The sequence below is a fragment of the Micromys minutus genome (genome assembly GCF_963924665.1).
Source record: "Micromys minutus genome assembly, chromosome: 11".
Lineage (NCBI taxonomy): Eukaryota > Metazoa > Chordata > Mammalia > Rodentia > Muridae > Micromys > Micromys minutus.
The window spans coordinates 1781200-1807342 of record NC_137980.1 but is presented as its reverse complement, the minus strand read 5'-3'; the positions used below and the strand labels follow the sequence as shown (position 1 = coordinate 1807342).

Genomic DNA, 26143 nt, shown 5'->3' with positions numbered 1-26143 from the left:
CAGTGTAGGGGAATACCAGAGTGAGGAGGCAGGTGGGTGGGTGGGGGAACACCCTCATAGAAGCAGGGGTAGGAAGGGTGGGAGAGGAAGTTTCCAGAGGGGGAACTGGGAAAAGTGATAACATTTGAAATGTAAATAAATAAAATATCCAGTAAGAAGGTATAATATAATTAAATAAAATGCTAAACAAATTTAAAAAAATTTTAAAAACTCCTCTGGTCTCTTAGGGTCAAATTCAGATTGGATAAAATGACTCAGAGTAATTTGAAAGACTTTCATTGTATGTGAAATAATGCATGTATCAGAGCTAATCTATGTCTATACCTCAGTCTTTTCTGTGCACAGGTATGCTATGCTTTTTCTGAGATATTATTGTTTGTTTGTTTCTGTCTCTCTCTCTTAACTCTCACAAACGTGCTGAGCACTGGCTTCTGTGTATGAGAAGAAGACACTGAGAGAAAAGACAAGAGTGGTTCACTCCAGGACCCCTGGTGCCCAGACCATCAGCCAGCGTTGCTTTCGGACATGTCCCAAATTTCTCAGTTCAGAAGGCATCCATCATTCACATCTCCTAAAGTCTTGCTAGTCTCTGGTCAGAACCTTCCCAGCAGAGGTCGGACCAATGATGGATGGAGGCTTACCTTGCTCTTGTACTTCTGATGGCCAAGCCGGAACTTCACATATGGATCACTCAACCCATTGGAGTCCATTGCTTTGAGGTCTCGACCCTCAATCAAGGTGATACTGACTATTCCTCTCCACAGCTGTGACTTCCTGTGCTGCTCTGACAGACGTAAACTTTGGGTCTGAAACTTTGGCAAAGAAGAAATAAGTTAGCTTATCGTGTTTTAAACTGTAATCTCCGAGTTGGCCTCACTCTTTTTCCTGGTACATAGTTTTCCAAAGAATAGAAGTTAGTCAATTATTATGGTTAAAAAAATTATGGAGTGTTATGTATTAATTATAAAATTATTAACAGGTCATGAATTATCAGCTCCTGTGATGTCGAGGAGTGCCCAAGCACTGCAACCTCTCACACCCTCAAATTAAGATAGAGATATATGCCTGTGTCAAAACAAGACAAGAGAAATGAGACCACTATTTAATTTTTAATGTTTTAATTTTTAGGAGTTATTTTTCTATGTTTAAAATGTGTTCTTCTTATGGCTTTAAGCTAAAAGGTTAGTTGAAAGTAAGCATTAGAAAAATTTAAAGCTGTCTTTTTATCTTAGGCGATAAATGACTTTCTAGAGAACCACCCAAGGAGCTACAGAGCACAAAACTTCAGCTCACCAGAAACCTTGCTCTTCTGTTAAACTTACATCATGAATATTTACAATTATTTTTAAGCTAATATGTAATTTATATTGGTATGCCTCCAAATGTTTCCTGCATTCTGTGGCACAAACACGCTCTTGTTAGTCATTTCTAATATGCTCAGTTCTAAGTCACATGACTCAGGCCAGTGAGCAACTTCAAATGTTTTTAAGTTATCAGCTCTACTACAATATTTACATGACTTACAATCTGGGAAAGCATAGTAACAGTAACATGTTCGACTGGAGTCAGCATGGAGAGAGACCACAGAGTTACTGCTTCTGTTGTTAAGTGTGTTTGTCCTGCTTACAGCTGCTTCATGAAGAAATTCATCTCTCCACATGTAAGTTATAGGCTAGCATTATTTGATGTTGAATCCCATCTATATCACCTTGATGAGCTTATAGCCCGCCTCGTCCACTTGCCTCCCATTCTGACCTGTAGAGCTATTCTATCCTGCTAATGCCATTTTTACATGTGATCATAAGAAGTCATGTATTTCAAGGTGCATTTATCAGGAAAATAAAAACTTAAGTTCTTCAAAAGACAACAGTTCTAGTGTGGATGTTATTTCAACTGAAATCCTCATAAATAATATGGTATACTTATTTAACAGCAACTTTCAGGCATGATGCTGTCTCTGCCTTATTAACATCAACATACACTTGACCAGTGAGCCTCAAGAGCAGTGTTTCCGTGACTCCAGAAGGCTAAGAGAAGACTCAGAAAATGCATCGAGTTCCACAGAACTCTGCCTCCATCCATACTGGGTTTCTACACTGGATTTTGTTTGAGCAAAGCATTTCTTAAATCAATTGTTTAGAATTCATTTTACCAAACAATGGCTGAGGATTTCCATTTGTTTGTTTGCTTCAGGTATTACTGTTAACTGATGAGCTGTAGTGGTGTTGAGGATTGAACCTGGGACCTGTTGCTAAGCATTCTACCACAGAACTGCCCTGTCACTGGCTTGTGATTGATGGGACAGTTGATACTGAGATGGTGCAATTAGAACCCATTCTAAACTTTGGCTATGAAGGCTTTGCTGAAAAGCATGATTGGTGAAGGTGGAGAACAAGTAAAAAGGCAATCTTGTTAGTAAAGAACATGCGCCAATAGCTGCTGGTTCACACAGAGCCTCACGTTTGAAAAGTGCTTATGGCCACTGTAGCATTTGGCTTCAACTCAAAATGCACATAAATGCCAGGCCTCAGCCCCTGTTCACTGATGTGTAATTGAGGCACAGATTGTTGAACTACTAAATGGAAGATATAGGACTAGAATCCTGAATCTCTGGGTTATAATTTTGATGTTTTTCCAAAATAAGTGTTTAGGATAGAGACAGTCTTACGTGCTTAAAGACAATAATGATCTAAATATAATACAAACTTATCGAAGTACTAACAACCATTTAACCAAAACCACTGAGAAAATAATGGAAAGAGGCGATGAATGGTTGCCCTCACCAGGTTACACTGGGAAGCTGGCTATTTATAGTTCTCTGATAAGTACTAGTTAAATCAGAATTATATTTGGCAGAGAGAGAAAATAGGAGGAAAATGAGATGATGTAATGCAGATGGAAACCCAACATCTACAATTAATGAAGGAAATAATCCTTCAGCTTTTAAGGCACTAGATTGTAAGTTTTACCAGTAAAATTATTTAAACTTGCCTGCCTGATCCTAAATGGATATAATTTAGTTTCTGAGGGGTGTTAAAGAACTGAGTTTTTATCAAAAGTACCTCCATGTGATTCTCCTACCTATCACTATCTGAGGACCATTCTCATCAGATACACTCATTTAATTTTAGAACTAATATAGACTATCAATTTGTCAGAAAACACTGAATTTTAAAGTGTGAAGGAATTTGTTAATAATAGCTTCAGTAAGAATTTAAGATGAATTAGTTGGCCCTTTAAAGATAATATTGCTTTACTTTTTTGAAATATCAAGAATATAATTCCCTTTGATGTGTCTAAAATGTTTGGATTGGAAGTGGTGCTCAGTACAGGACCTCAGCCTCAGAATACAAACTTCGTCGAAGATGAGAGCAAGCCTGGGAAATGATCTGTGGAGCTCACATGTGCATTTTGACAATAAGGCCTCTGGAGCTCTGTTTGCAGAAGTACAGGAAGGGAGATTGGGCTGTTGCACATCTAGATGGGAACAAATGGCCTGAGGTCTAAAACTCTTGTTTTGAACAGCATGTACAACCAGCTTGCAAAACCTATCTCCTTAAATCTCTGCAATTCCTAGACCCTTTCTTGTAGTGCAGGGAAGATGAGCACCAGTCCAATGTGGAGTGTGTGACTTGTTTTAAGTACGGTGCTTCTGCCTGGCAAGAATTACAAGGAGATGGAGCCTGTTTAATGGTTTTAGTGTTTTATGAATAGGTGTATCAGAAAGACACCCCCCAACCCCAAATCTGCTGCCATAAAACTTTAGAGATTTTTTTTTCTATTTAAAAACAGAGGCAGATTCAAGAAAAATAAACGTTCCATGGACACCAATAATTAATTTTGCTTTCATATCTGTGCTAAACCTAAAAAAAAAAAAAAAAAAAAAAAAAAGCGGAGGTCTGCTCCACTTATTTTTGTGCTTTGACATTCACAAAAGCAGCCAAAGGAAACAAAAGGGTCACAGAGATCACTTTCTCATGACACCGTGGGCAGAAAATAGAAAGCAGGTCTAGAGAGGGCCGATGAAGGGCGATTCAGGCGTGGGAGGGTGGGGCAGCCGGGAGACATTTAAGGTTTCAACGATTGCTTGGACGGGTTTCTGAGCAACAGCGAGTGAAGAGAGGGGAGCTTAGGTATTTCACCGCCGGAAGGATCCGATCAGGACAGTCTGAAACCTCGGTTAGATCACATTGAAAAGCAAGCTCAGTGAACACCTACGGGTGCTGGGGTCTCATGCCCTGTTTTTCATGACGTGTATCTCTTTGAAGGTAAAATAACTGAAGAACACATGGACCTAAATACCAAATGTGTAGAGATTGCCAAGTCTGAGATTTTAATTAGAAATTGCTCACCTGCCTTCCTCGCCTTCTCCCTCCCTGCCTCCTTCCTTCACCCTCTAAAGACGGACCCTAAAACGTTTATAATACAAAAGGACTTATTGTTACAGGTTTCCAGTTTGCTTTGGGTTTCAGTTACATGGAATATAATCTGGCTGTTGAGAAAGGCCAATTAGAAGATTAAAGGAAAGAAGTTATCTGGCACTTTAGTACACATTATTCAGTAAAGCAGATGAATATTTTCAGTAATGTGCGTATTGTATTGTCCTCTAAAGCTCTACTGTACAAACTGCATACATATAAAAATTCTCACTCTATTTAATAAGAGTTACAAATTACAGTACTTAAAATACCAAATAGTACCAGGAAATATCCTCCTCGTCTATATCCAGACTGACAAATGAAATAAAATAAAATCAAACCTGATCTGTGCAGAGGTAGCTTATGACTGAGCAAACAGTCCAATCTGCTCTCTGGCACGTACAAATGACCATTGGCTTTTTTTTTTTCACCTTGATCGAGTTACCTGTGTGTAAATCTTAATCCTTCCAAATGAGACCCAGACCCTGCAAGACTGGAGAGAAAGATACGGCTTGTATGTTTAGATGAGTCTTGTGTAGAGTCATCTCTTTTCTCTATTTCCAGCACATGCTTTCATTTAATCACATGGTCCACAGGCCACAATAAAGAAAAGATAAGGCCAACCTAGGATGACTGTCTCATGTTGCAAAAACTAGGGAGTGGGGGAATTATCACCTCAACCCCAGACTCGGGTACATGCTTGATCCTTGCCTCTTCCTAAAGAGTTTATTCCAGTGAATTGCAGCCAACAAACAGATTGGTTCTGTAGTCATCATCTGATCAAAGCCTCTAGTGAGCTTTGTAACCTGGTACAAAGTGTCTTCCTGATAATATAGATCCAAATACTGCTTTTGAAGATGGTTAACAGCTACTGTAAACCTCAGAGGAACTTCTGGGATTCATCCTCAAATTTTCTCTCATTGCTTCTTGATAATAATATATGGAGTCAGCACACTACAGTCATTCATACAAGCTCATAACAATACAAGGCTGCAAAAAGAGGTGTGTGTTGGAGCAGGCAAGAATGAGTAGATGTGACTCAGTGGCTCTTTGCCTAAGTTAACATGGCACTTGACAGCTTCTGAAGAGACACTTCCACAAATTTAAAAAATTTTGAAGGGAAAAATGTACTTCCTTAATATCAATGCTTTGAACCCAAGAAAGGAAAATTGCAAAGATTTAACAATGTAACAAGTTCACTGCAATGTCTACTGCTACAAAAAAAAATCATAGGCTAAATGTGGTTTTGTTGGTTATTTTATGAAAATAAAAACTTAGACCCAGAGATGAACACATAAAGAGAATGCTATGTGAAGCCTAGAATGATGGTATCACCATCATAAAGCTGCAAAAGCCGGGAGAAAACAGTCTCCCAAAGATGTATAGCCCTCCTCACACACTGATTTGGATCCTTGTCCCAGGTCAGTGAGGTGATACAGTCTGATGTGTAAGTTAAACAGTGTCTGGGGCTTAGGTACAACATAATGGAGAGTTAATATCAAAGGTGAAAATGGAGTCTTTTCTTTGACTATTATAGCTTTTGTCTTTTTTTATTTTATAAAATTATAGCTCACAAAATTTGTTACATAATAATATATGATGAATACACAATTTATTTCCTTTTCCTTTTTCTTTTTCTTTTCTAAGAAGGACTGATGCTTGCACATTTTGGCCTTCCTTCTTTTTGAGCTTCATATGGTCTGAGAGTTGTTTCTTGGGTGTTCAGAGCTTTCTGGGGCTAGTATCCAATTATCAGTGACTGCATGTTGTGTATGGTTCTTTGTGAGTGGGAAAATGAAGTCTTGTTTTGTGATTTTTTTTGGAAGATCCACTTAAATAGCAATAGAAAAGATATAGCTAATCAGTTCAGAGTTAAAGATGGAGAAGAGAAGATAGAAATGAAACCTAGAGGTTCAGGAATAACAGTATAGGGAGATAAAAACATCTCATTGAGATGAGACATAACCCAGGTTGAGTAACCCACAGGTGTTCCCGGACATAGGAGAAAAGCTTCTAGAAGTTTCATGTTGATGCTTCAAGAACAGTCTTAAAGGGATAGCATTAGAGGGTACTGACATTAAACTAGTAACTAAATGTTGTGTATAATGCACAGCTACAGAAGAGACACAAGTGGATGACAGAGCTCACGATGAAGTCACCAAAGATTAGATCAAATTATGATGCTATTTAAAGCAAATCCTGTGGAAATTGTATATTTTTTTCATTTACATCAAAAGCACAGTTAACAATAAAAATCTCATGTTTTTCAAAGAAATACCAATGGATATTTGCTGTAGACATGCTAGACATGTTGCTTGTGATCTCTGTTATAAAATAAACAGCAATGACTGCATATCTCCTGCAAATGTTGCTTATGGTCACTTTAATAAGAGTAAACATTTTATGAGTGGAAATGGAGCAGAAAAGAATCCCATCTTCTAGAGTGGGACAAAGAACCTTTGTACATCTCCTATAGGAACCATCTATTTCTGGAAGAGGATCTGGAACTGCAGTGCTTAAAACCTGAAGAAACTTGTCTCTGCAAAGAAAAGCTTTAAAGGCATGCTTTCAAAAGTATAAGAGTCTCAGTATTTTTAAAGTGAAGGCATAAAAGACTTGTTGAGATGTCTTCAAATTAAGTCAGTAGAGAAGGAAAACGAAAACATCTATCTGCGATGCAGATTTAAGAGCAAGCATTCTTAGTTCACATTCAATTTTCTAAGTAACTATCCCAAATGGAAAACTCATGAATATTAATATTAAAGTATTTCAATATTACCCTCCAAAAGAAAGATTGCACAGAGCAGTGAGATCCAAACACTTCATTTTCTGAGAGTTCCTAAAAACAAACAAACATTTAGCTAACTTTTGAGATGCTTTTTTGACAATGCTTAATGATTATCAAAATCAAAACAAAACAAATCAAAGTAAACTGAAAGGCAAGAGTTATACAACCAGACATGGTATGTATTGGAAACTATAGGTTCTTCTCTGACTAGATGACTCTGTCTTCGTTGCCTACAGCAGTGAGGGTGAAGTAGATGAGGCTTCTGTATTTCAAAGCACACTTACCTCTGTGCTCTTAATACTCATTCATATCTCTCAGTCAGAAAATATAAGTAGTTAAACACATTGAAAGATTTAAGGTCAAGAAGGTAACATTGCTTCTTTTATAGAGCAATTGTGCTAACCATAGTTTATGAGATTGTTTTAAGACACAAAAGCAGAAATCTTACTAATAGAACATGTATCTAGTTAAAGTCTGTTCAAAATTTCTTAAGTGTCCCAGTATTTTACAATAAATGTAATACAATTGATTGCATTAATTTGAGCTCTGAGCTACACCCTCAGCCCTAATTACATTTTAAACGGGTTTATGTTACATTTACTTTGGACTACAAAGTTTTATGTTTTGTCCTGTAGTATCAGTTATAATGAAGTCATGGGGTACTGTTAAGAGTTTTAGGACTGTTCAGTTCGGACATTATCATGAAGAGGGAGCAATCTCACAATGCTATTTTCCCGCCATTTTGTGACAACAACTAAGATTATAGTGGCACAGCATCTTCTATTTATTTCCAAGGCATAATAAATACTCGTTAAGTTTTGTTAAATAAGTAATATTTGGTTAAAGCCTTAGTTTTCACCAAACAGAAAAAGATAAAGTAGAAAATAATATTTACCAAACACGTTTTTGAGTATGTTTCAAAGTGAACAATCTTAAACTAGACAGAGATGCTTCACACATATATTCCGAATGCAACCAGTTATGATTTGCCAAGTTGCACTGCTCATGGTAGAAATCACCAAAACCAGATTTTCCATATACGATAGCATGTGATTCGTTATAAAGGACTATTTGCTTATATTTACATTTTATAGTTTTCATGTGACACAATATCATAGTAGAATCTAATTAACCAAAGAGTCCTTTAAAAAAGTACATTTACATTTTAACTGTCATCTTTCTTGATACCATATTTTTTAAAAAAGATCACAATAAATCTTATGTTGCATATCAATTCTTCTTTCTTTCTTTATTGATTTAGTGTGTGTGTGTGTGTTCTTATGTCAGGAGTCATTATTTTCCTGTCATCTTACTGATCTGGGAATTGATATCTGGTCATAAGGTCTATAGCAAAGTGCCTTTATCCAATGAACCGTCCCTTTTGCTCATTATATTTTTCTTTAACCTAAAGAATCTTTTGTATTTTAGAGATGTTGAATGCTTTATTTTTAATTATTTTTCTTTATTTTGATATATAAATATTTTAAGACAATGATTAGCTTAGTAGCATGTGAAAGACATTTTAAATATCACGTTGCAATTTCATATTTAAATAATTAAGTCTGGGACCCTAATGGTATAAGTGGTTTATATACATAATTTATATAAGTTGAGGTAGTATCAAAATTTGTATATTCAAGTAAGTTTCAATCTTAGATGGAGACAAAACATTTACTCTTAAATACAGCAGAAAGAAAATATTTCAAAGTAGCTTTAACTCATGTATAGTTTCATATAGTGCCATGTGACCTGCTGAAGCTGTACTAAGATTGAACAGAGGTATTTACTTAATTGTTATTGGCTTAGTATTAAAAAAAGATATTCATAAATTTTATGGTTGGGGTGGTTAAATGCCAAAGATGTGGGTTTGAAAAACAAATCTACCCAATATATAAGACCCAGCCTAGTCATCAGCTGGTACCTTTTATGCCATGTCTAATTATTTCTATCACTCATCAGCTACAATTTGTAGTTCAGTGTGCAACCACATTCTTTTGTAAGTTTAGGCCTTTATTTCAAGTTAAGCAGTTTAATTTTCACGTGGCTTTTAGTGCCATTTATTGCTCTGAATTAATATGAATTTTACATTAGACCAACCCAGAGGTAGTTAATAATAATGGTAACAACAGTACCAACAAAAACCCCACCAAAATATAGCAACATTAATAGCAACAAAAATAATCATCAACACTAATAAACTATAAAATAAACTATAAAACCAACAATAACATTAAAAACTGTAAGTGCAACAATAAAAAGCAACAATAATAAAGACTATAAGTGTAACAATAAAAAGTAACAACAATCAGAACAATAAGCATGACCTCAGTAACAAGAAGACGCTGTGGTGATGACGAGTTCTAAATAAAAGTACTGATTTTAATTTGTGAGTTCTGAAGAAGCCTTGGGTCAAATCATCATGTACACAGTAAGTACCACTTGGGTGTTCACCAAGCCAAGAGAGCAGAGTAAGGGAAATCAAGCTGTAGGAAAGTACTAAATTATAAATTTACATTTAAAGAAAACTGAACAAACACTAGAAGACAATCATCAGAATTATCCTAAATAATGAATGACTGAACTGCTTCTATTGAGATTTCTAATTTATCATCTTAAATCAAGAGCCATTGGTAAAATACAAATAGGTCCATTTTTGCCTTCAAAGTATTTTTTCACTGTAAGTAAATTTCTACTCAAAGATGAAAAATAAAACTGCAAATCTAAAACTTAATCATATTTTTAAAATGAAAAATATAGAAGTTTTTTAATAAAAATAAAAGTGAAGTGCATGTTTTCCTTAAACAATACCTATGATGCTAATTTTCAAACTGTATATAAAATAAATCATAAAATCTTTTAAGACTTTGTTATCAGAATGAGGATTAATAATCAACCTTTTATTTAAAATAATATTTTAAAATTGGATCAATATACAGATTTTAAGACCTAACTCATGGGGCTGGTGAAATGGCTCAGCAGTTGAAAGCACTGGCTGCCTTTAGATAGGTCCTGAGTTCAATTCCCATCAACCACATGGTGGTTCACAATGAGGGCATTGGTAAGGGGATCAGATGCCCTCTTCTGGTGTGTTTGAAGACAGCTACAGTGGACTCATACATAAATAAGTAAACAAACAAACAAACAAACAAAACTTTAAAAAAGACATAAATTTATTTATTATAATGTGGGAAACCTTCAAAAATCAAAATAATCATAACAGAAAAAATTTGAGTTTGTAACCCTAAAATTCAAGGGTTAGAATCAAGTCAGTTGTCTAGATTACTTGAACCAGTTTTAATATCTATGAGCACAATTTCTTCTTAAAGGTGCTATTTTGGGTATTTAAGTAATTGAAAGAAATATTTCATATGCAAATCAGCTGCACAAAGTTTCCTGGTCAGAAAATCATTGTTCATGAAAATCAGGATCATGGGATACTTCCCTCTTAGGGGAAAAAAGTTAGAATATTGATTAAGTCTTTGAGTAACCATGCCAAATAGGCTTTTGTAAATAAAGTCCTTATAAAATATAAATTGTTTATTTTTACTTGAGTATTTAAAATACTTAAAATGAATAAATCTATCTTTCTATTATCTGTCTCTCCATTCATCTACCTACCTACCTGTCAGCCCATCACTGATATATTAGTTTCCCCTTTCTAATCAGCTCAGGAAGAATCATGGAGAAACCCTTTGATGTTCGGTTGACACATCCACGAAGCAAAGGTCAATTGGCAATCATGCAATAAACATCTTAGTCTTGGGATGCAAGCTTGGTGGGGTCCATATTGTACTCAGGATTATATTTTATCCCTTGACTTTATATCAGATCATCCATGTTTGCTCCAGAGAGAGCTACAAAAGCACTCAAATGTAATGTTATGATGATAGCAAATCTCTATCATTATGAATTAAAGTACATAAAATCTAATTTCATGTCTATGGGGAAATATTGTAAAGACATCACAGAAATCATTTCAATATAAGAACTAACCATGGATCTATGTAGTTGGAAGAATGAACAAAGTCATGTTAGTGTATATTTATAAAATACACAAGCAGTAAATCTAACCAGCTCCAAATACATGCTGTGTGACAGAACTTCTCTTTGCTGTTTTACTCTTCTCCATTTGTTTACTGCTGCGTTTTAGAATCTCAGAACATTCAATTCTGAGTATTACTTCATAGTTTTTCTAAAAATAGTTGGGCATAAAAATCTTTCCAAGGTAAGAAATTTTAATTGTTTGCTTCCTTAAAAACATTGTATCTGAAGACATAACCAAGAACTGTAAGTGATATGCTGAAGTAAAGGTACTGTGATCGCTCACAGGTGAGAAACTCCTACCATGGTCTTCATTTCACAGCTCAGTTCTCTTACTTAAAAACCACCTGTTTATTGGAATATGAGGTCTTAGAAGAACCAACCCAATAATAATTAACTAATACCTTTTTTATTATATCTATGTGTGATACTTAAAAATGTGTTTAAAAATCTGTTTCTGTCCCCTCACTTAAAGAATTTCAAGTCACTGATGCATTTTTAATATGTCTTGCAAGGTGCCAGTTTAACTATGCCCTGGAGTCTTACAGAGCTCAGTGTTCCCTAGTTTAAATTAATGATATCTTTGCCAGAAGTCTTATTAAAACTGCTTCATTCAACCAATGGGTAAAGTGTTTCATATTTCATTAAAATCATGCTAAGTGATTATAATAAAATCTTTATGAAAAGATATATTGCTAAAAGAGATGTAGGATGTCAAAGAACAGATCTAGTAATGAGATACCACCACAATAACCTACACTATATCACCCAAAATAACTCAATTTTAAAGAAAAAAATTAAAATTTGTTACAGTTAAGATTTTGACGATTAGCTTTTTCTCTTCTTTTAAATAATGTTTTGTTTTATTATTTTGAAAAGTTTGATCATTACCAACCGTACCATCTACCTACTTCCAGCTCCTTCCCAGAACCCACCAACACATATATATCCCTCCCAACTAACTGTCCTGCTTATTTTGTTTGTTTGTTTGCTTACCTAATAGCTTACAAACTCCAATTACTGTTGGCCATATGAGCAAGGGTGTGGCCATTCACTAGGGTATGGGCAACCTATCAGAAGCCACATGCACAAAAAAAAAGTGAATCTTATTCAGAAGCCATCAACTGTCATTATAAAGTCAGCTAGAGGTGTGGCCCCTGCCATAATGTTTTTAGATAATTGAAGTACTTTATTGAGAACACATACTTTGTTTTTTGTTTTGTTTTGTTTAAGAGAAGGATAAGGTCTTCCTATGTAGTATGGGCCGAATGAAAACAGTGATTCTACGTCATCCACAAACATGCTTAGTAGTGCCTTGCTTATTTATTATTCATCCTAACCACAGTTAAACTATAAACTTTCTCTTCTGGGTTAGAACACGGGCACATGCAGAGCTGAATAAACTGCAAGCCGCTTGAGAGAGACAGTTATTTTACTATTTCATTTCCATTTTATTGGTTTGACCATATAAAATGTATATATATATATGTTATAAGCTCATGGAATATTCTTGATGAATTAATTTAACCATAAATAAATGATCAATGATAGGCTTCTTCTCAAAAAAATAAAGTATTGAAGCAACTCAAAGTGCTACCTTTTCTCTGTCGAAACGTATTTTGTCACATAAATGTAGCTCTTTGACCTGGATAATTACCTACTTGTCGGAGTTTAGGAAGACACTGATTTTCTTTTCTTCTTCAGATAACACTTCTATCCCAGATATGTGTGAGAGACAATTTAAACTGCCTGGTAGAAAGTAGATTTGGTAGACATACTGAGTGTAGTGGTGGATGTCTCTACAGAAAAGGAGGTATTGCAGGATTTATTATTTACTGATTTGCATGTAATTAAAATCTAACCCATATTTCTCATCTTGCTCTGCACATGCCATGTAGCTGCATTTCCCGTACTTGTTATAATGTCTTAACAGCTGTACCCACAATGATAGAGAAATTTGTCTTGAATAACATGTATGCTGCCCCATGTCCTCCTCAATAGTAAATACTGTTTCACAGCATGTGAGTAGCAAAATATCCCATGAGAGATTTTGGTACTGGCAGACCCGTGTCAGCTGAATATCAATTAAAAACTCATCACATAAAATGGAGATATTGAAATGACCAGCAGGTATTTAGGTGATGGGAAATTCTACAAGTATTTCACCTCATACACAAGGAAGACATTTGTCTGACAAAAGGGCGACCACCTTAGTACTCTCCTGTCTGCATCTGTATTTAAATTACTTCTGAAAGAAACCAAGACAAGACAGAAATGCTCCAAGCCACAGATAACTATAAATAACAACGTCTGGCTATGTGCAAATCTTTACTGAGAAGCATTGACTCTCAGATTTTTTTGCACCCTCAGTCAGTGCTCAAAGACAAGCTTCATATTAAAGACTGGCCTGAGAAGGAGAGATTTTGTTCATGTAAACTGAGACTCCAGAAAAGAAAAATATTTTTTTCCTTTAGGACAATACAATGGTGAGCATAGTTGCAAAATATGAAAATAACTATGATAAAATCAATACTTGTATTTGTATATATTGAGTATAGCTCAAAGACATTCTCTTAAACAACAAAAGGAGAATTCTCCTTACTAACACATAGCTTTTAAGGTGAAGAGTTAGGAGGGTAAAGCAGCAACATATTCTAAGCCCATCTACCCTGCACACTTACCCCTAGCTCTCAGAAGCAGCTGCCTAGAGGAAAGGATTCAGTAACAGTATCAATCTGGGGGTGTGTGAAGACCAGTGAAGGAAGTAATAATTACAAACAAGATGTTTTTCATGGGCTTTTAAAATATAACACTGTGTCTGGTGAACATGAAATGTGTTTTAGGGCATAGTAAAAATTTGAATGAATTACCAAGTACTCATTATATTCTCATAGAAAAAAAAACCCAAAATGAGTGAACTGATTCTGTTTGCATTTTAAATTTCTACAAAAATGTACCAAGTTAAAAAACCCCTTAGTCTAATATTAACACTTGTACAAAATATAACCTGTCAGGCACTCAAGAGAGTCCTGAATTAGACAGAGGCAAACTTCCAAAGTTTAAATTAATAATTAATTATAAAGCACTAAGAATTTTAAATATAAAATAATGGAAATAATATATTTGTTATTCATTTAAATTTTTATAGATTAAAGAAAATTATGTGGATTTATTTTTACTTTATCATTAAGTTTATTTTAAATAAATTAAATGTCTTATACTCTATCATCTATCTATCTATCTATCTATCTATCTATCTATCTATCTATCTATCTATCTATCTACCTACCTACCTACCTACCCATCTATCTGAATATGTGTTAGAATGGGTCTTTCTCTCAAGCCCATGCTGGCCTTTTATTTTCTTTTTTCAGCTTCTTAAGTGCTGAGATCTCAGGGCCTATCATTATACACAGTCCAAAACAACACTTCTCTCTTTCATATTTCAATAAAATAGGTTACTGATACTAACTAATGCCAAATACTATATAATATCCAGTCCTAGTTAAACTTATTTGAGAGAGATAATGCTATTATTTGTGGGTTAAAAGGTTTTACATAAATATATCATCATAAAAACATAGAATGAGGAAAGTCTTATGTATATTTTAAAATCAAATGCTTTCAATATACTATTAATTCTAAAGCACAGTTACAAAGACAAACAATACAACATTTCTTTAAAAGTATTCGAAGCTTTATTTTGTTTATTGAGACCACAATGAACTCTCAAAAATATTCAGTGACTTTCTCTAATATGTGCTTTTTGAGTATTATCTCTTGCTCACCAGCAAGAAGTTCAGTAAGAACTAGAAAGTGGCCAACGGTACATAAGTTCTTTATAAAACAGATTAAGACATCATAACAAACATAAATTGATACTTATTATACATTTTTCTTAAATCACAAGGAAAAGGAAAGTTATGAAATAGAATAACAAATTAAATTAAGGATGATTTTATCAGAATGGAAGAAGAAAGATTGCAAATGTTCCAGGGTCTAAAAAAATCAGAACTATTAAAAGCAATATTGATCTTCTAAGTAAAAAAAAATTTGAGTAAACATCATTTTTACCAAGAAAATCTGCTTTGTTTCAAAGCACAGTCATCTAAAAGTTCAGTTTCATCTTGATATTTATGTTCAAGAGCTGTGTCATCACCAAAGGTACTAGAAAGCTTAGTATGTTCCTTACATATTTTAAGAGGTATATGGAAAGCTCAGGACATTCCTGGAGCATCCATGGCTCTTGTTCTGGAAGTGAGGTGAGGTACTTGAGGAAAACTGTCCTCAAGGTGCCATGACACAAGGACTTGTGAGTTTATAAAACCCATACTCAATTTTCTATGACATGAAAGAATGTTTCATGGCCCCTTTGTCTGGAGTTACCCCTGCCCCAGTCCATCACTTCCATCTTGGAGAAGAGTGATTTTGTAGACCCTGTTGTGCACATAGTAGAGACTGGATGCTGCGAATGAGGCTGGAGAGCGATTGGAGAGCAGCAGGAGAATGGTGTGAGTGCTCTGGACCAGTGAGGTTCCTACTGACTTAGGAAGTGCTGCATGATTTGATTAAAGATTATGGGGAAGAAAAAAAGAGTAACCGGCAATGATGAAATTTTGTGATAGAGCTTGGAAGGGTATGGAAGGAATTTGGAAAAGCAGCTAAGAGTCTTCTCAACAAGGAAAGCTGAAGATCACATGCTAAGAATTACCTTACTGGATCTTTTCCAACTCTTCCTCATTAGCATTGTCTGTAAATGAAATAAAGTATTACATTATCTTTTATCCAGTACCGAAGAGGGCAGCCACTGTTTTTGAGGGGAAGTGTAACATTAATTGGTCCTTTTAATAACTGCTTTACACACACACACACACACACACACACACACACACAGGCACACAAGCGCACGTGCACACACATACATGCATGTAATAGAGAACTTTAACATTCAAGAAGTCTTTCTGGTGACAGTTCACTTGTATTATTCTTTCTATGAAAAAATGAGACAGTGCATTTTAAATATAATGTAATTGGAATTAGTCAATTGTGAATCAGAAATACAAATTGAGTTGCATGAAATTGTCCATTTGGAGGTGAGTGTTAAGGATTCACTTTACTTAATTGGGTATATAACATTTTTTTTTCCTTCAATCTATACCAAAAGCTGTTGCTTAGGCCACATTTTTGAAACACTTATGCATTTAGTTAGTTATTAACTCTATTGTTGTCTATAATGTTTCTAACACAGCAAAAGGTTAGTTAATTCTTTTTTTTTTTAACTAAAATACATCCTCTGTAATATGCTGTTTAAGTCACTGTGAGGGCTCAGTCTGGCTCAGTGCTTTACTTAACCTTCTGGAGAGTTGTTATAAGTGCTTAAACTTGGTCTCTTGCTTTTGCATAAAGTATAAAGCCTCCCTCAAATTTAAATAATTCTTCTATTTACTAGTAAGCATTTCCCTTAAGTACATAGATATAACCCTTCCTCTTTGTCCTACTGTGTCTTAAGGTAGTCTTTAAGATGGATGACAAGGAAAGTGGGGAATATTTAGGGAAAAGCTTGCTCTGTCTGTGTTAGGGAACTGCATCAATGTCAAGAGCTCTATCACTTTTATCCTTATGAAGACAGCCCATTCTAGAAAGCACTCATTCCTCATAAAATAGAGGATAGAAAGTATTTTCACACAAGACCATGCCATCTTTGACCTAATACAGAGGGAATGGAAGTTGGGAATGGAATTATGCAGCAACTTTAGAATAGAAAATAGAAAAATTGTGACATTCCCAAAGACCTTGCAAAATTTTAAAATTTTTTGTCTTCATAAAGTCCATTGACCAAAACATGAAAGAGTAACAGATTTCCAAATGTTATAAAAATCCTACTCATTGGTTTTCAAATAGAACCAGGAAACAGCAAAATACTGTTATCAATACTACAAGAGAGTTAATATTTTCTAAGTGCTAAGGTACAATTCATTTTGAAGCAACACATTTAACCACTGGGTTGGAGAGACAGACATCATAGACACCAAATAGACACTTGCTATTGATGGTAGATGAGTGACTATTATCTGCACCTGATGATCACTAACTTCATATTATCAAAGGTCATCTGCAACAAAATTCTTCAGTAGTTAGGCATATCCACAAGAGTTCCTCAATCAAGACTCCAGTAACAAAGATTCAACTTTCTCAGAAAATAGTTTCAATGCATTTGAACATGGCAATTTTTGTAGACAAAATTTTGAGTCAAAACAAGTGAAATCAATTAGAATAAAGAAAAAAGTTTAAAATATCTTAACTAGTGGTTATTTGTCAGCATCATTAAACATCTATGGAATCCTATAAAATCATTCTGAAAGAAGTGTTAGGCTAACAAGGGTGTGGGAATGTTGAGAAGGGTAGACTTGGGTTAAAAAAGAAACCTCAATTACAGTAATTCAGTAGAAAGTGAAAAAAAAAACACAAATGAACTTAATAGACTAACTGTTGGCATTGCCATCTTTACAAACTAATAAAGAAGACAGCTGTTGGGTAATGTTGAAGATAAAAGACCAAGTACATTCTAGAAATACATGGCTTAAATTCTGTTCAGTAGCTGTGGTTTTAGCTAAAAAACATACGAGTTAGGGTTTGAGGGTGTCAGTCTATAGCCATAGCACCATCCTGGTTCTTTGTTCCCAAGTCAACCTTCCTTGAAGCCAACAAAAGGATAAGTGGTATAAGAATATAATCAATGATAGAACTGTAGAAGAAATTGTTTTAAAAAGGTTTAAAATATCATTTCTTTTGTTGTTATACTTTTAATAGTTTATCCTGCTGATATACATATAGAAAAAGCACAGAACAGATAGTATACACAACTTATAAAACACACACATTCAACACTTCACAATTAGATATGTCTTTAAATATTGTATAAAAGTTAGAAGACAGATCATAATTAAATCAAAGTATAAAAGTTGTTTATAACTCATATAAAGCCACATAGTATCAATTCATATGTTTCTGGAGATTTTCCAATTTTCAACCTTATCCAAGCAATCTGTAGATCTATGTTGTCTAAGAGAGTATGTAACACAAATTAACTCACTTTTATGTCACAAATTCTCCAATGAAGAAAGCTGTGTATTGAACTTGGCTAGAAAAAGAACCAGAAAGAACTCACACTGTCAAACAAAAATACCATGGGACACACATGTATGCATTACATAATTTTTTAGATTCAAGAGAGGACATGCAGTCAAAACAGAAATAACAGTTGTGACATGCAGAATAGCCACATGTTGCCACAGAAGCTTTGGTTTCTTGTACACACAATGTTGGGGACTCACAAATAGAAGTACATACATATGTTCACATCTGAACATTTTAAAATATAATCATATATCCAATGCAGATTTTAATATCTGGCTGATTTCTAGAAGAGCTATCCATATAAGAAAAAACTTATCTCAGATGACATACAATCTAAAACCAAGATATAAGTCAAATATAAAACTATAGTCTTTCAAGATAGACCAAAGGGTGCTTTATTTAATAGACAAAATTGGTAGGCTAGATGTTAAGGCTGTCTTATACTTTATAGATTGTAAAATAGTAATACTTATATTCATCTTATAGTTAAAAACAAACTTTTTAACTGGACAAAAAGGCAGAAATGTAGATTGTCCCGAAGCTGCTTGTATTTTAATGTTAATTCCACTTTCCCAAGAAGGGCTGGCTAGTCACCTGACTCCAACTGAACCTTCCCATTTTAATTAGTAAAATAAAGGGAAGCCAGTGACTGGGTGGGGCGAGGGGGTGGAAGGAAGGGAGGTCTAAGAGGTCAAAGGACTAGAGAGGTCAGATGTTGGAGAGGCAGAGAGGGGAGAGGATGGAGGTGAGAGGTGAGAGGTGAGAGGTTGTGGTAACATGGAGGTTCCCAAGGACCAGCTGGACCCAGGTGACATTAATTGGCATTAAATAGCTATGAACAGTAGGGATTTTTATAGATCTAGCATCTTATATGAAGGGCAGTTTGTATCTTTGTCTATTTGATGTAATCTTGTTGTGTAGGGGGTTTGTGGATTGAGAGTTAAACATATAAACCTGTATAAAAAGCTATCGGGCTGTAGAGTTGTGTTTGTGCGGGATTTGGGGTACAGAAATACCCCAGGACAGAGGCAGAGAACAGGCGGTAGAAAACCGCCCAGGGAAGGAAGTTGCTTGGACAAGTTGGGCCGTGTTGGGAGCTTGAACCGGGCGCCAGAGAAGCATGGCGCTCCGAACTAAAACCGGGCCTGAGAAGTGAGAACTCAGGGCCAGTAAAAAGATAAATGATTTCTATGTTTTAATATTTACTGCAACACAAGTGCATTATTCATGGAGTGCATCGTCACTATTTAGGGGTGAATATGGAAATCACAAAGTAGCTGGAAACTTAGTGCTTTGTACTACTAAGTCCCGTGTGGTCCAGTTCTGTTCCTAGTTTCATCACACTTTATTACTGTTAATATTCTATTTCCTGCTTGATTATTAGGACACACTAGCTACGGTTTTGGAAACTCATCAGTTTTCTTTTAATTCATGTAAAATATTTAGCAAAGTTTTATAAATAAAAAGAATTACACACCAAGAAAATGACTATTTCCATGTTATATTTTGTTTTACATATACTTTATGATCATTGTAAATACTAAGATTTCAATGCATACTATCAAACCTTTAAAAAATCAAGTACTGACAAAATTATATTTATATAGTTTTATGCTAAAATGCTTTTAATAATCTGTACATGTATCTCTGATTTTTAAAAAAATAATGTTGTAAGAAAAAAATTTTAAAAAGATAAGGATTGTGTGGTTGTTGACCTAAAGTCTGAATCCCAAAAGTCCAAAATAAATTATTTCTGAGCTAGTAAGCAGAGAGAACAGAAAATGTCCTCTCATACTGTTCTGTGTGGAGGAGCAACCTCATCCTAATTTCCTCACTATACATCAGTCACACTGACAGAGACTAAGGACCACCGCATCACTTATATTTTAGCTTCAATTTTTTTCTGAGTAAGAGTTGTTCCTGGGCAATTTATAAAAATTCAGTACTCCATCTTTACATTAGTGGTAGAAACTATATTTAAAATAGGAAAATTGAGGAAGAAGATATAATGAATCTCTGATTGTTCTTAGATAGGAAATGTCTAATGTGTCCTAGACCATACTTTGCTAATACTAGATGTATTGCCCAAGGACGAAAAGAAAATGCTATGTCTATCCATTGTAGTTAGAAGTCTCTGAGGAGAACAATATAGCCAATAATTAAGACACTGATTTTAAGAATCTACCAAAGAAAGTTAGATCATTATTTAATTGTGATATAATGGTATTTGTAGCAACTTCAAGGATTTCAATGTTAAAGCTAGAATAAAATCAACATGAGAATACTTCCTCCTTATAAGACATGGAACATCCACTAGGTATAGAATGCAGACCTACAAATGTACTATTAAATATATTACAATAAATGTCCCATGTGCATATACTTTTCTTCATGAGGAAAGCATATAGGTTCGAGGTTAGCTGAAATAAAAGCCTTCTCTCAGCAATACAAATGACCCTGGTGATAGGTTGGGCTTGAAAGGTAAACTGTGGAGAAGTTTATATGATGGGAAGTCACAAGTGAGAGAATATATGATGTTTGTTGGACTCTGCTCATTGGTTTGTAAGTATTATAGGAATAGATGCAAATTGCTGAACTAACGATATAAGGGACTTACAGAACTTTGGGAGATAGAAAAAGCATTTTTCTTTTAAATTCTTATATTTACATACATTTATAAGCGCTGGGATGTTTATATAACATGTATACATTGTTGCTCAAATCAGCATATTTATCTCTGGAAACATTTACCATTGGAAATATGTAAAATTCCTTTTCTTAGCCCTCTAAAATAACTAGCACATTATTAGTTTCTATAGGCTCCCTACTATGTACTAGCACATCAGAAGTATTTGCTTCACACTGTAACTTACACATTGAACAGTATTTTTCCCATTCCTTTCTCCCATTAGTTGGTTCCAGTTTCATGCAATCAGCAATCTCCCCTCCAGTTCTATGAGATGAACTTTGTTGATTGATTATGTGTTCCTTATCTAATTTACTGTCTAGTTCCACCTGTATTGCTATAAAAGATGCTATTTGGAACTGACTACTTATTCCATTGTAATTCTTTTAAAAAATAAATGTTTACTTGTGGTTTTGTTCAGTATCTGAAATTTTAGAAAGTACTATTGATAAATACGACTGATATAGTTTGAAAAGGTATCAGCAGAACAGTTCTTTAGTCCAAATAAAAAGCGAAAATTTCTAACTTTTCTACATTTATAGGTATACTTAGAATTTCACATTTCTATATAATATAGGATATTAGAATAGCTGAAACGCTAGCTCCTAGTAGACTTTTCCATTTCTCTATTTTAGCTTGCTGTCTATCCAAACTTGCTCCTCTACTGCCAAGCACCTTGATGCTGACTACAACCATGTGGATGGCCTCTGGGGGTGACTCTTCTCTCTCCTTCTTTGGGTGTGACCAAGGTTAGGATGAGAAGTCCAGGAGTGCTCCTAGCCAGGACTGTTCTGGTCAGCTCTAGAGGCTTTGCTCAGCTCTGCCTGAGTCATCTGTTTCTCTGGGGAGAAGAGGGACTAAAGGGAATTGATAACAGCATGGAAGGATGTACCATCTCCTACATGGGCAACAGAATAACCTAGCACAGATGGAGACTCTGAAAATAGAAGGCATGAAGTAGGGATGTGAATGAGGAACACCAGGCAGCAAGGACATCCTTGAAACACAGTCAAAGTAATTTGAGTTATGGCAATAGCATGGCAGCTTTTAGGAGAAAGATCTTTGTGTCAAAAGGTGAATATGACTGGAGATAAACAAAGAAGAAGAAGGAAAAGGAGACAAATTAAATGGTATTTTGATGAATAACTTTTTCATTTGGTTACCTCCTTATTCATATGTAAGAAGTCACTGATGGTCACCTCTTGGTCGCTATATATATATATATATATATATATATATATATATATATATATATATATATATACACACACACACACATATATATATATATATATATAATTATTTAGAAATACATTGTGCCTATGATGTAAATTTGAGCTGGTTGGGAGGTCTTTTAAAGGACTGATGAAAATAAGTAATGTGAGAAGCATCTTTGTCACTGCTCACCTCGCACTTTCCTCTCAGTCAGAGGATCTCAATAGTTCCTTTATTATCTAGATAACTAATTCCATCCCTTAAGCTCTCTGGTTGATGCTAGGATCTTTCAAATGCCTTTTCTCTAGACTATCCATTATCAAAACTCCCAAATAAGCAGAAGAGCTGCCACAGCATCTAAGTGTTTGATAATACTGCAGGTGGGTGGTCTGGGGACACATAGGACATTGGGCTAGTTATTTTCATTTATGAAGTACTGCCCTGAATTAAATTAGAAAAGAAAACCAACACAGGATTAGTGTATCACCGAACTCTCCTGACTTGTATTTAACCTCTTACAGGCAAACCTGCCAATCTCCTACCTTTACCTCTGAGGACTCCTATTTAGAGCCTTATCATCTTTCAATAGAGTTTTCAACAGTCTTGTAACTTGTGTCCTTGTAGCCATCCAAATCACTTTAATGAATTTTCTACTATGTATGAGCAGAGATACTTTTTTAAACAGGCAAATACAATCATGTCATTTTCCCTTTGCAGAACTTGCCATAATTCCTCATTGCTGTTTGAATAAAGTTCACGAATCTTACCATGGACAACAGGCCCTCCACAGTATAGGCATCTGTCTTTCCCTCTGTAGCATGCAGCATGGCTCTCTCTCTCTGCTTCTTTGGTCATGGGGTCTTTTCGTGTGCTCCTTCCTCTACCTTACGTATTTCTCCTTCTGGGTTTTTAGTTCTTATTTTATTTCTTACCTCAGCATTGACTTGACTTCCTTAGAGAATCCCAGACCCACACAAATAGAAACACATTTCCTGTTTTTGTTTTCTTGTAAATGTATCTTTCTTTCATCACACTTGATTAGTTGTCATCTTTTGTTTCTCTCTGTGAATCACTGGACACAATTTCAAATGTGTCCTAAATACCAGCACAGGAGTTGCCTTACCATAGGCTTCTGGTGAACACTTGAATTATTTTAATAAAGTACAAGATAAAAATTTTAAATGCACTCCTAATTATGGACTAGAAATATAGAATTTACTTCTTGATTTGTGCTACCGGTAACTTCTAACTGATGGGCTTGTTCTATAATTGATAGTATTCTTTGAACAAGCTTTTCCTTAGCTGCCTCTCTAAATGCACATGTGTACTCAGCTGCACCATGCCACACCCTACATAGAGTGGGTACTAGGTACACTCAGCCACACTGAGTTCTCACAGCAGGTACTACGTAGTAAGATTTTCCTATAAATAAGGTTTTTTAAGTAAGACACATAAACTTATATAACCACTGTTTAATTTTTAAGGATGTAAAGGAATTCTCCTTAAAGTAGTGAATTTGGGGGGGTGAGTTTAGGAAAAACAACCTTCAGTTTTGAAGTTTTGGGGATTTATTTTTCTGTGTTTTGTTTTTTTTTTTCTTTTAACCTATAGTCTTGATCAAAATGTCAAAATATCTTTTAATAGATAATTTATACTAACTTGAATAATACATTATTTTAAAACAGGAATATAAGTATTACAGAAAGAGTGTTTTGGTAACTTCTAAAAATTTTATCTACTATAAAAATGCATTCAAGCTATAGTATTTTCCAGGTGTATAATTGAATATTGAGCCTACAAACCATCACTGGCCGGTTGTGCGAGAAAGTACACTGCCAAGAATACTGACATGGATCATACCGGACACTTGCTCAGGTTCCCTCAATAGTGTGGAAGTCACAGCTCCCTCTGCAGCCCTCATTTATTTCTCATAGTAGCATGGTGTACAAGGAAGTACAAATCGCTATGTAGAGATATGGAATGTATCACTATGGAAACCCATTGAAAACACGAAGAGGCTGCACTTATCCAGTAAACAACCACCAGAGAGCAGAAACTCTTATAATTTCACCTTATTTTCCTTGCCATGGCCTATTTGGTGATACAGTCAAGAGAGTAGAGTCTTGGATATCCCAACATGAACTTTCAAATATTCAAATTCACTAATCAACATATTTCCCAAGAGAAAACTAATATTTGCCTACAATATAACATGTCTCGAATTGGTTACTAAAATTATAAAGGGGCATAAACCTATTTATTTGCAACAAGAGGTTCTGATCTGAAGCATGGGTCAGGAAATTTGAAATCAGACACAATGAGCACGTATGGGTGATACACAGGATACTTATGAAAACAGGTTAGAATTTCAAGTGCATCTGCTCTTTATTGTCACTTCTGTATCCCAAGGGGACTCTGAGCACATGAGCAAGTAAGAGCAAGAAGAGATTTTACTGTGCCCAGGAATCTGGGAGACTTACCACATCCCTGGGTTCACCTTCCTTAGGCGTAAGGATGACTGACAGCAAGATGATTCCAAGGTCATGGTCTGGATAATGGGGATCTTTCAGAGTTAAGGTGACATCTGTGGGCCTGTGATATAAAATGTTTAATTGGGAATAGTCATTGAGTGCATAACTCCAAAATTATTTTAATCAATAATTCTTTAAGAAATTTTCTACGCTTTTGATTTCGTAGTAGTACAGTTTTTGTTGCTATCAAAATACTACCATTGTAGGATTCATTCAATAACCTGCATGCCCATGGAGATGCTTGAGTTCACTGGATAAATTTCACGTTATGAGCTTCTAGAGAGTTGCTGAAAGAAATAACCCTATTCAATGATCTCTGAACCCACTTCCATGGTCTGTAAGCTCACAGGGTGAAGTCTAGCTGGTTTTCCATATATCTAAACCCAGAAACTGAATGAAGGTCTTAGTATTATAGCTTCTTATTGAGCAGGGATATTGTTTAAAATGAATAGGAAGGTGTGAGAAGAGAAAACATATAAAGTGTGTTTTGCTGCTGGTTGTCCTTTGCCCGGCAATAGGGAAAGGAGCTAAAGTGGACAAAGATATTGGACAGGTGCAACCAAAAATATTGATGATCTCTGACTTTTAACTATTGTAACTTAACTGTGCTGGATGCCAAAGCTGTGCTGTCTTCAAACAAACATGTGCTGGCTTCTGGAGACTTAGAATCTCTTGCTTATTTTGTGGCTGATAACCGCTGGCTTCTTTTCTCTTTTACTTCTATGCTTTATGTTACTGCTTAACTCAATCTTACTGTTCAGTGCTAAAAACTTAACTTTCTTATTGTTCTGTGCTTCACTAAGTGCTGAGGAAGCTCAACTGTATCTCTCTATTATTTATTTTATAAATGTCTGTACTGGAGTAGCACTAGAAAACTCAACTCTTGCTTACTTCACAAATCTTTGTCAGCATTATAAACTTAAGTCTCACTTTAATTCTCTGTGTTTATTGAGGGCTAGAAAACTTAATCCCTACTTCAGTTCTCTACCTCAGCTCTAAATTACTCTAAGCAGAAGCTGCAGGTGTCTGGAGAACTAACACCTGTTGCTTATGCAGTGGGTTAAGTAAAGGAAAGAAGCTTCTTTTTCTCTTTGGAAGCCTCAGTGGCCTGGAGAGAGGGATGCCTGAAGCAACAAAACTTTTATGGAACCAGGAGAAGAGAGACACACTAGCAAAAGAAAAAAACTTTTACATAGGCAAATATGCAGAAACACAAATACATTCATGTACCCACTCATAAATCTTCATACACTCTTGTGCTTAGTTACTTATATCAAACTTACGTAACTTATATACTTAAACACACATATCTATACTTACATATAAA

The 26143-nt window shown here is 35.1% G+C and overlaps 1 protein-coding gene across 4 annotated transcripts in view; it reads right to left on the bottom strand.

The window, feature by feature from the left end:
* Nucleotides 1-26143, bottom strand: part of MCTP1 (multiple C2 and transmembrane domain containing 1) — a gene marked incomplete at both ends in the record, with an annotated part of 533307 nt that overhangs the window by 222222 nt on the left and 284942 nt on the right. For 2 of the 4 annotated variants that reach the window (XM_080925322.1, XM_080925324.1), the window contains 3 exons: nucleotides 642-812; nucleotides 15959-15997; nucleotides 24766-24877. In XM_080925322.1, the coding sequence (XP_080781448.1) occupies nucleotides 642-812; nucleotides 15959-15997; nucleotides 24766-24877 (322 nt within the window). Of the gene's footprint in view, nucleotides 1-641; nucleotides 813-7197; nucleotides 7258-15958; nucleotides 15998-24765; nucleotides 24878-26143 lie in introns of all 4 variants that reach the window. The other 2 variants (XM_080925321.1, XM_080925323.1) reach the window with 2 other exon arrangements.